Source organism: Rhinopithecus bieti, unplaced genomic scaffold, assembly GCF_001698545.2.
Source record: "Rhinopithecus bieti isolate Rb0 unplaced genomic scaffold, ASM169854v2 scaffold_425, whole genome shotgun sequence".
In the NCBI taxonomy this organism is placed as follows: Eukaryota; Metazoa; Chordata; class Mammalia; order Primates; family Cercopithecidae; genus Rhinopithecus; species Rhinopithecus bieti.
This window is the reverse complement of record NW_016803361.1, coordinates 2,753,899-2,767,830: the sequence shown is the minus strand read 5'-3', so window position 1 is coordinate 2,767,830 and position 13,932 is coordinate 2,753,899. Positions and strand designations below refer to the sequence as shown.

At 36.3% G+C, this 13,932-nt stretch overlaps 1 protein-coding gene across 4 annotated transcripts in view; it reads left to right on the top strand.

Annotated features, from left to right (window-relative positions):
• The window catches only part of HPSE2 (heparanase 2 (inactive)), a 775,791-nt gene that overhangs the window by 496,164 nt on the left and 265,695 nt on the right, over window positions 1–13,932 (top strand). For all 4 annotated transcript variants that reach the window (XM_017880548.1, XM_017880540.1, XM_017880532.1 and 1 more), the window contains one exon: window positions 11,050–11,221. In XM_017880548.1, coding sequence (XP_017736037.1) covers window positions 11,050–11,221 — 172 coding nt within the window. The remainder of the gene's footprint in view (window positions 1–11,049; window positions 11,222–13,932) is intronic.

Here is a 13,932-nt window from a genome sequence, read left to right as displayed (position 1 = left end):
TACCCAGTACCAATTTACTGCATTAGTCCCTTTTCATGCTGCTGATAGAGATATATCCAAGACTCGGTAATTTATAAAGAAAAAGAGGTTTAATGGATTCACAGTTCCACGTGGATGGGGAGGCCTCACAATCATGGTGGAAGGCAAAAGGCACATCTTACATGGCAGCAGTCAAGAGAGAAGGAAAACCACACCAAAGAGGAAACCCCTTATAAAATCATCAGATCTTGTGAGACTTATTCACTACCACGAGAACAGTATGAGGGAACTACCCCTATGATTCAATTATCTCCCACTGGATCCCTCCCACAGCACTTAGGAATTATGGGAGCTACAATTCAAGATTAGATTTGGGTGGGGACACAGCCAAACCATATTAACTGCTATGTATGTGAAGGTTGAATGAATCATTGGTATGGCCCACCACTGCAGAGAAAATGGATACTTTAAGGACCATAATAAATAATTATCCTCACTTTCTACTCATTTCTTTTTTTCTTTTTTTGTTTTTTGAGATGGAATTTTGCTCTTGTTGCCCAGGTGGAGTGCAATGGCATGATCTCTCCTCACCGCAACCTCCGCCTCCCAGATTCAACCGATTCTCCTGCCTCAGCCTCCCTCGTACCTGGGATTACAGGCATGCACTGCCACATCTGGCTAATTTTGTATTTTCAGTAGAGATGGGGTTTTTCTGTGTTTGTCAGGCTGGTCTCGAACTCCTGACCTCGGGTGATCCTCCCGCTTCAGCCTCCCAAAGTGCTGGGATTACAGGTGTGAGCCCCCGTACCTGGCCTACTCATTTCTTAAATACTCACTTTTGTTTTCTCAGAACAGGATACTATGAACAAGAACACACTTAACTGAAATGGTCCAATAGAATTCTTGCCTATTTTTAAATATTTTAAAACCTTTCCAATAACTTGTAAAAGTGAAGACTGAATCTGTTGTCAAGGCTTACCTCATTGACACACCATTGACTTCTCTATCCAAATGAGATTGACAAGGGACAGAAAACCTGATATGGTCATTTTTTGGCTTGGAGTACTAGACATGCTCCAGCAGACAGTTTACACAATGTGAGGCCAACTCCTTACCTCATTTAGAAAACTGTAAGCCATGATTATGACTATATGACATCCTGGAAAAGGTAAAACCGTATACAGAGAGTAAATAGATCAGTTGTTGCCAGTAGTTAGGGAGGAGTAATGAATGGAGGGAGGAATAAATGGGCAGAGTATGTGGGAGTTTTAGGATGGTGAACTTATTCTCTATGGCACTGTAATGGTGTATACATGACATTTTGCACCTTTCAAAGCTCACACAACTGTACAACAGGAAGAGTACACCCAAATGTAGACTATGGATTTCAGTTAATAATGATGTGTCAATAGTAGTTTATCATTTGTAACAACTGTATCAGACCAAGGCAAGTAAATAATGGTAAATTTGTGTGTTTGTATGTGTGTGTGTGTGTGTGTGTGTGTAAGGGACAAACTATATGAGTACTCTTTGTACTGTCTGCTCAATTTTCTGTAAACCTAAAATTGCTCTAACAATAAAAATAAAGTGTATTAATTAAGAAAAAAAGACTGTGAGTCATGATGAAGACCTACTTTGGAAATATGAATATCATTTGCAGGATTGTTTCACTCATATTAAGGACAACACAAGAAGCAGTTAAAAGAATATTATGGACAAAATATTTCATGTCTCCAAAGAGGATATACAAATGACAAGCAAGTACATGAAAAAATGCTTGACATCATTAGCCATCACGGAAAAGCAAATCAAAACCACAATTAAATATCACTTCACTCTTACTAGGATGGCCAAATTTTAAAAAGGCAAAGTAAAGTAACAAATGTTGACAAGGTTGTGGAGAAACTGAAACCTTCACACACTGCTGGTGGGAATGTCAAATGGTACAGCCACTTTGGAAAACAGTCTGGTAGATCCTCAGAAAGTTAAACATAAAATTGCCAAGTAAGCCAACAATTCCACTTCTAGATATATATCCAAGAGAAATGAAAACATATGTCCATACAAAAACTTCTACATGAATGTTAATAACAGAATTACTTTTAATAGCAAAAAAAGTGGAAACAACCTAAATGACCATCAATTGATGACTTGATAAATGACACGTGACAAATACATGCAAAGAAATACTACGTGCTACAAAATGGAATGAAGTACTGATACGTTCTGCAACATGGATGAACTTTGAGAAGATTAGGCTAAATGAAAGAATCCAGTCACAAAAGACAACACATTGTATAATTCCCCTTATATGAAATGTCTAGAACAGACAAACCTACAGAGACAGAAAGTAGATTAGTGGTTTTTTAGGGCTGGGGAACCCGTGATGGGTGAGGAGTGACTGCTAAAGGGCACAGAGTTTTCTTCTGGGATGATTAAAATGTTCTAAAATGTGTTGTGATGGTTGCACAACTGTGTAAAATACTAAAACCATTGAATTATACACATTAAATTGGTGAATTGTATGTGTTTTGTATTGCAATGAAACTATTTAGAAAGAATAACATATGTTTATCTTTTATTTTAAAGGGTATAAAATGCCTATTTCTTGCCACTGGTTGATTACAAAGACTTAGTGTTACTCCCTTAGAGGTTTATATTTGTAATTATCAGCAATATTGTCATCCTATATTTGCATAGTGTTTAGTTTATGTAGCACTTCCAAATAGGCTCTTCTATTTGGACCTCAAAATGCTAAATAAAGTGCCTGATAAAGTATTACATAAGTGAAGAAACACATTTGAAAACGTGAAGTGAATTGCTATAGGCAGCAGTAAGTGCCAAATCTAAGTCAGGAACTTGGGATATCTAATAGAAAATGAACTACTTTTTGTACTACTCTATGGTTATTACTTTTTAAATTATGTTTAGATTTCTTGGCTTTCTTCACTAGGTTAGAAAGATACAATGGTAAATAACAGGCTGGTCATGGTGGCTAATGCCTGTATCATTTGCAGGAGCACTTTGAGAGGCCAAGGTGGTCAGATTGAGCTCAGGAGTTTAAGCCCAGCCTCGGAAACATAATGAAACCCCATCTCTACAAAAAATACAAAAATTAAGCAGAATGTGCTGGCGCACACCTGTGGTCTCAGTTACTCAGGTGGCTGAGGTGGGAGGATCACTTGAGCCCAGGAACTCAAGGTTGCAGTGAGCCAAGGTTGCACCACTGCACTCCAGCCTGGGTAACAGAGCAAGACCCTGTGTCACAAGAAAAAAAAAAAAAAAAAAAGAGTAAATAACAGATGAATATAGCTGCCTACATCCTTATAGAAGAGATGGATATTAAATAGAAGGACCCGAAAACAGTTCCACTTCCCTAGTGACTAATGATGTCGGGCACCTTTTCATGTACTTACTAGCCATTTCTACTTCATTTGTGAAACATCAGCCCAAAGCTTTTGCTCTTTTAAGTGGATTATTTATATTATTATTGAATTGTAAGAGTTCTTTATATATTCTGGATACAGGTTTTTTTAAAAAAAATTCAAGTATATGATTTGCAAATAATTTTTTTACTTCATCTTTTGTAACTTGGTGGTATCTTTTAAAGTGCAAAGTCTTTGAATTTTGATAAAGTTCAATTTATCAGTTTTATTTTATGAATTATGCTTTTGGTGCTATAATCTTTGCTTAATCCAAGATCACAAGGAGTTTTTTCCTATATTTTCTTCTAAAAATTTCATTGTTTTAGCTCTCACATTTGGCCCTAAATCTATTAGGAGTTAATTTTGTGAACCTTGTGAAGTAAGGCTATAAATTAGTCTTTTTGCATGTGGATACAGAGATTCCCAGTACCGTTTATTAAAAAGACAGTTTTTTACCCATTTGCTTATCTTGGCACCTTTGTAAAAAAATCAATTGACCATAAATAGCTTTAGTTCTATACTCTTAATTCTGTTCCGCTGATCTGTGTGTCTTTCTTTATGCTAGGACTACATTGTCTTAATTACAATAGCTTTATAATGAAGCTATTGTAAAGTGGAAACGTAAATCTTCCAACTTTGTTCCTTTTTTTTCAAAATTAATTTGGCTATCCTTGGTGTTTGCATTTCCATGTAAAATTTGGGATTAGCTTGTTAATTTCTTCATTAAAGCTTCCTGGAATTTTAATGGAGATAGCATTGAATCTATAGATCAATTTGGGGAGAATTGCCATCTTAGCTATACAAAATCTTCCTATCACGAGCATAGATTATCTCCACATTTATTTAATTTTTAATTTATCTCAGCAATGTTTTATAGTTTTCAGTGTATACATTTTGTGCTTCTTTTGTTAATTACTTTTTTTTTTTTTTTTTTTTTTTTTTTTTTTTTTTTTTTTTTTTTTTTTTTTTTTTTTTTTTTTTGAGACGGAGTCTCGCTCTGTCGCCCAGGCTGGAGTGCAGTGGCCGGATCTCAGCTCACTGCAAGCTCCGCCTCCCGGGTTTACGCCGTTCTCCTGCCTCAGCCTCCCGAGTAGCTGGGACTACAGGCGCCCGCCACCTCGCCCGGCTAGTTTTTTTTTTATTTTAGTAGAAACGGGGTTTCACCGGGTTAGCCAGGATGGTCTCGATCTCCTGACCTCGTGATCCGCCCGTCTCGGCCTCCCAAAGTGCTGGGATTACAGGCTTGAGCCACCGCGCCCGGCCAATTACTTGTTCTTAAGTATATTATTCTTTTTTATGCAATTGGGAATGAAATTATTTTTATAATTTCATTTTTGGATTGTGTATCAATAATACTTAGAAATATAATTGATTTTATAAATTGATATTGTATCCCCTCCAACCTTGCTGAATTTGTTTTTTACATTTTGTACTTTTTAGCCTCCTGTGTGTGGATTCCTTAGGATTTTCTATATGTAGGATCATATTGTCTGAGAATAATAACAGTTTGACTTCTTCCTTTCCAATTTGGATGCTTTTTATTTATCTCCCTTGCCTGACTGCACTGGCTAGAATCTCTAGTACAAATGTTGATTCGTAAGTGGCAAGAGCAGACATCCTTGTCTTCTCCTTAGTCTTAGGGGCACACAGTCCATATTTCACCATTAAGTATGATGTTAGGTCTAGGTTTTTCTTAGATACTCTATCAAGTTGAGGAAGCTCCTTTCTATTCAGTTTGTTGGGAATATTTATCAGGAATGGGTGTTGCATTTTGTCAAATGAGTTTTGGTGGTGGTGTTGCAGCTGTTGAGATAATTTAGTTTTGGTCTTTTTTCTATTACAATGGTATTTTACATTAGTTAAAAGGCTTTAACATTAAATCAACCTTGCATTCCTGGCGTAAATCCCACTTGGTCATAGTGTATAAAACTTTTCATATGTTGCTGGACTCACTTTGTAAATATTTTGTTGGGGATTTTACATCTGTATTATGAGGGATATTGGTCTGTAGTTTTCTTGTGATGTCTTTGTTTTGTTGTTGTTGTTCTTGTTGCTGTTGTTTTTGAGAAAGGGTCTTACTCTGTCACCCAGACTGGAGTGCAGTGGCACAATCTAGGCTCATTGCAAACTCCACCTCCCAGGCTCAAGCGATTCTCCTGCCTCAGCCTCCTGAGTAGCTGGAATTACAGGTGTGCACCTCTACTGCCTGGCTAATTTTTGTATTTTTAGTAGAGATGGGGTTTCACCATGTTGGCCAGGCAGGTCTTGAACTTCTGACCTCAAATGATCCACCTGCCTCGGCCTCCCAAAGTGTTGAGATTACAGGCATGAGTAACTGCACCCAGCCTCTTGTGATGTCTTTGACTGGCTTTGGTGTCAGGGTAATATTGGCCTTATAACATAAGTTGAAAAGTGTACACTCTTCCTCCATTTTCTGAAAAAGTTTGTAAAGCATTGATGTTTCTTATTTAAATATTTAATAGAATTCACCAACTAAACCGTCCAGGTCTGGGCTTTCTTTGTGGAAAGATTTTTAATTACTACCTCAATGGGTTTTCATTGTTGTTATGTGTCTATACAGATTTTCTGCATCTTGTTTAGTCAGTTTTAATAATTTGTTCCTTTTTTTGAAATGTACCATTTTATTTAAGTTTTCTAAATTATTGGCACAAAGATGTTCATAGTAGTTCCTTATCAACTTAATTACTGTGAGATCCTTTACTGGTGTTCCCTTTTGGTAATCCGTGACTTCTCTCTCTCTTTTTTTGGTGGTCAGTCTAACTAAAGGTATATCAGTTTTGTGGTCTTTTCAAATAACCAACTTTTGCTTTCTCTGAATTTTCTCTATTTTAAAAATATCATTGATACCTACTCTAATTTTTATTATTTCATTCCTTTGTTTTGCTTGGATTTAGTTTTCTTTTCTTTTTTTCCTTTTTAATGTGGAAACTTAGGTTATTGATTTGAGATCTTTGTTCATTTCTAATATAGGAGCCTAAGTCTATAAATTTCCCTCTGAAGCATTGCTTAAGCTGCATCCCATATCTTTTTATGTATTTTATTTTCATTTTTATTCCATTCTATTTTTTTTATTTCCTTGTGATTTCTTCTTTGACCAATGGATTATTTGTTAAATTTTCAAATATTTGGGGATTTCTCAATTTTTGTTGAATTCTAGTTTAATTCTATTGTGATTGAAGCACATCCATTGTATGATTTTAATCCTTTTAAATTTATGAGATTTATTTTATGTCTTACAATATGGTCTGTCCTGAAGGATGTTCTCTATGAAAAGAATGTGTATCCTGCTGTTGTTGGGTGGAGTATTCTGTAGATGGCAATTTGGTAAAGTTAGCTGATAGTGCCAATCAAGCCTTCTACATTCTTGCTGATTTTTTTCATCTAGTCATTTCATCTATTATTAAAAATGTAGTGTTGAAGTCTCCTTCCATTATTCTTGAATTTTCTATTTCTCTCTTCAATTTTGTTTCATGTATGTTGGTGGTGTTAGGGACATACATATTTCTAATTGTTACATCTTCCTGATATTGAGACCCTTCTTCTCATTATAAAAAAATGCCTCATATTATCTCTAGTAATGTTTTTATCTTAAAATCTATTTTTCTGGTATTAGTATAGTTATTTCTGCTCTCTTATGGTTACTGTTTATATAGTCTACCTTTTTAAATTTATTTATTTATTTATTTATTTATTTATTTTTTGAGGCAGAGTCTCACTCTGTCACCCAGACTGGAGTACAGTAGTGCAATCTTGGCTCACTGCAAGTTCCACCTCCCTGGTTCATGCCATTCTCCTGCCTCTGCATTCCAAGTAGGTGGGACTACAGGCACCTGCCACCACGCCTGGCTAATTTTTTGTGTTTTTAGTAGAGACGGGGTTTCACCATGTTAGCCAGGATGGTCTTGATCTCCTGACCTCGTAATCCACCCACTTTGGCCTCCCAAAGTGCTGGGATTACAGGCATGAGCCACTATGCCACAGCCCACAACGTCTACCTTTTAAAAAAAATTTTTGCCTTCAATCTATTTGTGTTTCTGAATCTGAAAGGTATCTCTTATTAGGACCTATTTTTTATTCAGTCTGATAATTTCTGCTTTTAATTGGAGTATTTAATCCATTTCCATTATTTGAGATTGTTGATATAATTGACTTTACATGTGTCATCTTGCTGATTTCCATTTATCTCGTGGCATTTTTGTTCCTCTATCTCACTTTTCATGCCTTTTTGTGTAAAAGAAATATTGTCTAAGGTACTGTTTTCATTGTTCTTTTCTTTTCTTTTCTTTTCTTTCACACAAGGCCTTGCTCTGTTGCTAGGCTAGAGTGTGGTGGTACAACTACAGCCCACTGTAGCCTCAATCTCTTGGGCTCAAGCGATTCTCCCACCTCAGCCCCCTGAGTAGCTGCGACTACAGGTGCCCACCACCACACCCAGCTAATTTTTTAAATTTTTTGTAGACATGGGATTTCACTGTGTTGCCTAGGATGTTCTTGAACACCTAGGCTCAAGCAATCCTCCTACCTCAGCCTAGCAAAGTGCTGGGATTATAGGCATGAGCCACCACACCCACCCTGTTTTGTTATTTTCTTAGTAGTTTCTTATTACAATACATCTTAACTCATCACAATCTATTTTCAAGTAATACTAACTTAATAATTCTAGGTTTTTTTGCTTTTTGTTTGTTTGAGACAGAGTCTCACTGTGTCACTCAGGCTGGAGTGTAATGGTACAATCTTGGCTTACTGCAACCTCTGCCTCCCAGGTTCAAGTGATTATCCTGCCTCAACCTCCTGAGTAGCAGGGATTACAGGCACCCACCACCACACACGGGTACTTTTTGTATTTTTAGTAGAGATAGGGTTTCACCATGTTGGCCAGGCTGGTCTCGAACTCCTGACCTCAGGTGATCCACACACCTTGGCCTCCCAAAGTGCAAGCATTACAGCTGTGAACTACCATGTCTGGCTCTTAATTCTAGTTTAATACAGAAACTTGCTTTAGTACAGTTTCATTCCCCAGTCCCTTGTGCCATTATTATTCTAAATATTATATCTTTATATTTTATAAGCCCAACAATGCGATTGTATATTTTTGTTTTATGCAACTATCTTTTAAATCAGTTAAGAGAAGAAAAGAGGAATGAATATTTTTTATAGTTATTCATATAATTACCTTTATTTATGTCTTTTATTTTTTTGTGTGATTTTGAGTTACCATCTGGTATCATTTTATTCCAATCTGAATGACTTCCTTTCTTATTTCTTATAAGGCATATCTGCTCACAACAAAATCTCTTCTCTCTGTTTTTCTCAGAATGTTTAACTTTGCATGCAGTTTTCAAGGATAGTTTGCTGCATATGGAATTCTTGGTTATCAGTTTTGTTTTGTTTTCTTTCAGCATTTTGAATATATCGTCCTACCATCTTCTGGCCTCCATTTTTTTCTGATAAAAACTCAGCTGTTAATCTCATTATGTGCTCCTGTATGAGATTAGTCATTTCAGTTCAATACTTTTCTTTGACTCTTTTTTATAATATCCTTTTCTTTATGTATATTTCTATTTGATGAATCATTAACATTATACTTTCCTTTAGCTCTTTATTATTTTTAGTTTTGTTTTTTGTTTTCTGTTTTTTTGAGATAGTGTCTCATTCTGTCACCTAGGCTGGAGTGCAATGGTGCACTCACTGCAACCTCTGCCTCCTGGATTCAAGCAGTTCTCCTGCCTCAGCTTCCCAAGCCAAGTAGCTGGAACTAATTTGCATATTTTTAGTAGAGACAGGGTTTCACTCTGTTGGCCAGACTGGTCTTAAAATCCTGACCTCAAGTGATCCATCTGCCTCGGCCTCCCAAAGTGCTGGGATTTCAGGCATGAGCCACTGTGCCCAGACTCTCTTAAGTTCTTGAACATATTTATAGTAAGTTTTTGTCTGCCAAGTCTAGTATTTAGGCCCCCTAAGAGGCCGTTTCTATGCTTTTTGCTGGGAGGGGCCAAACTTTTCCATTTTTTTCATGTATAATAGGTTTTTTTGTTGAAAACTACACATTTTAAATAATATACTGGACCAACTCTGAATTCTGTATCTCCATTCCACAGGTCCTGGGCTAACTCTATAGAGTCTGTCTCGAGTTATGTAGCTACTGATATCTCTTATGTTGTCTTATTTCTTAATCATTTTTTAATTGTTAAGACAAGTCTCCTGGAGGTTGCACTTGAGTCAACATAGCTTAATGGTGAGCTGAGGATTGATCAGAGGTTTTGCTAAATTCCCTTGAACCAGTAAGCCTTCCACCTTTTGCCAGTGGATCTCTGTGTTGGTTGGGAAACACATTGAAAATTTAGGCCTGTTGCAAGTCTAACTGGGATTTTACTTTCAGTCATGCCTTCTTATGTTTCCTTTATCAGTGTCCTAGGTTTCACACTTATCTGGAAATGTATGGATAGCTAGGTATCCTCCTACTATCCACACTACTATCCTGTAGTCCCTCCTAAGCATGTTTAGCCTTGTAGATTACAGGGGGTATATGTGAGATTGTCAAGGTTCGCTGTGGCTGCCTTATTCCCCAAATTTTCCTATTATATTTCTTACAAGTCTACGGGTTTATTTCTTGTACCTGCCAGTATCACAGTCTCAAGGCAGCTGAGATGCTGGCCTTTCCTGGGGTATGCACACCATTCCAAGTCAAATTAGCCTCCTCCAGGTGTGGAGCTGCTGGTTTTGGGGAATTTTTCTCCCCTTTTAGAACTACTAAGTTAATGGAAGCTGGAAGAGGAGGCTTTGCTCAAAATTACTTCAATTAGCTACTTTGTTATTACTGAATATGAATTTTTTTCTGACTTTTTGGCAGTGAACATCTTTATGAAGATTTCACTTCTTACCATGTGTATTAGTTTTCTAGGCTTGCCATAACAAATTACCACAAGCTTCGTGGCTTAAAACAACAAAAATTGCTTCTCTGATAGTTTAGGAGGCCAGAAGTCTGAAATCAGAGCATCAGCAGGATTGGTTTCTTGTGGGGGTTTTGAGAGAGAATCTATTCCATGCCTCTATCCTAGCTTCTGGTGGCTGTCAGCAATGCTTAGCCTAGCAACATCTCTCCAATCTTTGTTGTCACATGGCATTCTTCTCTCCGTGTCTTTGTATCTGAACTTCCTTCTCCTTTCTCTTATAAAGACAGAAATCATTGGATTTAGGACCCACTGGAATCTAGTATGACCTTATCATAACTAGTTACATTTCAAAGATCCTGTTTCCAAATAAGCTCACGTTCTGAGATTCTGGTAGACATAAATTTTGGGGGACACTATTCAATCCAATATACCATTCATTATGAAGTAGCACCTGAAAATCTCTATGGTCTCTGGTGTTGATTAGGTTATCCTTTTGTGAAAATTAGTTTGAAAATGAACGGAACAGCAAGCTAACTTGACTTTTTTTTGTTTGGGTGATTCTTTAAGTTAAAATAATTCACACCCACTTTTTTACTGTGTGTGTGTGTGTGTGTGTGTGTGTGTGTGTTTTTCATACTACTAAGAAAAGGACAGAGAGATCTGTGGACAGGAAAGTGTTGGCAGAGCCTTACCCTTCTCAATTCTGACTTGCATGTGTGCTTTTAATCTAGAGCCAAATAACTATCGGACCATGCATGGCCGGGCAGTAAATGGCAGCCAGTTGGGAAAGGATTACATCCAGCTGAAGAGCCTGTTGCAGCCCATCCGGATTTATTCCAGAGCCAGCTTATATGGCCCTAATATTGGGCGGCCAAGGAAGAATGTCATCGCCCTCCTAGATGGGTAGGTCAGATTATTTAGCTTTTCTTACAACATTGTTCATTTAATGAATTATTGTATTTGCATTTCTCCTGGTTATTTATTTATTTATTTATTTTGGTCTTAAGAAAAAAGGAGGGACTCTTTCCATAGTGGCTTCACCCACTCTAAGTCAGAGATTCTCCATCTTTCTCATCATTCTAGGCCTTCCATAATCAACAGGGGATCGTGGGATGGGGAAGGTATATCACAATCTCTAGGATGGGTTGGAAAGGAAACATTGTTTGAAAAAACACAATTAATATGATGCATTTTATAGCATCATTTTATATTTTTTAAGACAAAAAAATTACTCTATACCAGGGTCCTCTTGTAGAAAGTGAAGCTTTACAAAATCTTGGCCAGCAAACTGGGTTAAAAAGTTGAAAAACACTACAAATACTGAGAGATTAAAGGTCTTGATAGGCCTATTAGCAGATATTCTAGAGAATTGCTACCACTTTTCTTATTTAGTTTTGACTAAATCTGATAATCTTTTTTTAAATCACCTAAGGCAAGGAAAGATACTGATCAGGATTTTCTTTTATGTGTCAGAAAAAAAATAGAGATTTATCTCTGTTAATGTATATGTACTAAATGTACTAAATATACAGTGAAATATAACTAGAAACACATAAACATCCCCAGCAACTTGAACTAACAATAACAAAAATGTCAGCAGTCTAAATTACCAGCTCTGTATTCCTTTCTAATCCTCCTGGTTATACAGATATAATTTTACATAGTTGTGATCATTGTATACGCATCATTTTGAGTGCTGCATTTTTTACTCATTGCTTCACATGACCCTTTCCTTTTTTCTACATAGTTCTCATATTGTCATTCTTAATAGCAATAAAATATTCCATTGGATTAATGCACCAAAGTCTGCCTAAGCATTCCATCACTGTTGGGCATTGGACTGTTTCCAAATTTTGCTTGTAATATATAGCACAGCTATAAACATTTTTATACAAATCGGTTATTTATTTCTTTTGAATTACATCCTTGGGCTATATTCCAAAAAGTGGGGTTTCTTGGTCAAAGTATGTGATAATTTTTATGGCTTTTATATTTGTTGCCAAGTTTTTTTCACAACAATTTCATCAGGTTGCAGGGCAGCAATGTATTAGTGTATCTTTTTCTCCAATATCCTATAGCAATGAATGTTGTCAATTTTATTATTTTACTCTATTTTAATTAATGCAGGATCATGTTGCATGGTTGTTTAAACTTGAATTCTGTTAATTATGAAAAGAACTCAACATTTTCAAATCCTTATGTTGTCTTGTTTCCTCTTATCCCAAATTTGATTAGTAACCATTGTAGTAACCATTAGTAACTTAACCAAATTTGACAATAACCATTTTGTCTGAGACCCAGACATGGAAGCCATTTTAGATCAGTTTTCTCCTTCGTTCACACATTCAATTAGTTATTAAGTACTGTAATTTTCTTAGTATCCTTCATGTCCCATTTTCTTTTCATTTTTATTTTAAACCTTATTGTTTTTAATCCTAAATGATTTATTGATATCTAGCTAGCCTCAGACTCTAATAATTTTCCATATAAATTCCTGAGTAGTTTTTTTTTATTGTTGTTGCTTTTTAAACACAGAGTCTCGCTCTGTCAGCCAGGCTGGAGTGGAGTGGTGTGATCTCAGCTCACTACAACCTCCGTCTCCTGGGCTAAAGCAATTCTCCTGCCTCAGCCTCCCGAGTAGCTGGTATTACAGGCATGTGCCACCATGCCCGGATAATTTTTGTATTTTTAGTAGAGATGGGTTTCACCATGTTGGTTAGGCTAGTGTTGAACTCCTGACCTAAGATAATCCACCCATCTCAGCCTCCCAAAGTGTTGGGATTACAGAGTATTTTTTTTCTTTTTTAATGCAACATCTGGTCAAGTCACTTTTGCTTGAAATCCAAACCCTTTCAGATGCACTCGTGGCCTTTAGCATCTGCGCCTGCCTAAACTTGCAGCTAATAAGCAGTGATGCCCCCTTGCCCTCTAATTACATCTAACTACATCAAAGTAGAGAAAATTTTTAATGTAAATTTTGGAAGATGCCATGCTCTTTTATACCTTTACATCTTTTTATTTTGTGTCATTTTGTTAAGAATACCAGCCTCTCCTCTTGTTTTTCTCCTTTCTCTAGATATTCTCTGACATGTTCAGGCAGAATTTCTTAGGGCCTCCTCTGTCGTTGCATGGCACTGTATTTTTCTGCTATAGCACTTATCAAATTGATGATAACATTTGTTTATATATCTGCCAGCCATGATAAACCACAGAGTAGGGTCAGGAACCCATTTGTTTTATTCATATCCTCAGAATATTCCTAGGTTCTATAACCTCAGAACCTAGGAATATAGTAAGTGCTTTATAAATGTTTGTTGAATGAGTAGTATCTGTCTTATTCAACAACTGATTTTAAGGTCATCCAACAAAAAAACAGTATGCATAATTGTAATTATGAAGCATTGAAAAGCATAATGTAAATAATCATTTAAATGGATTATGTTGATTTTATAAATCATAACTTTGGTTTTTTGAAACTATACCAATGTCTTAAGTTTTTAAAAAATTTTATTGATACATACAAATCGTACATATTTTTTGTACATATTTATGACAATTTTTAAATTATTTCTTTATGTTGGGAACATCCAAATCTCTTCTAGCTACTTGGAATA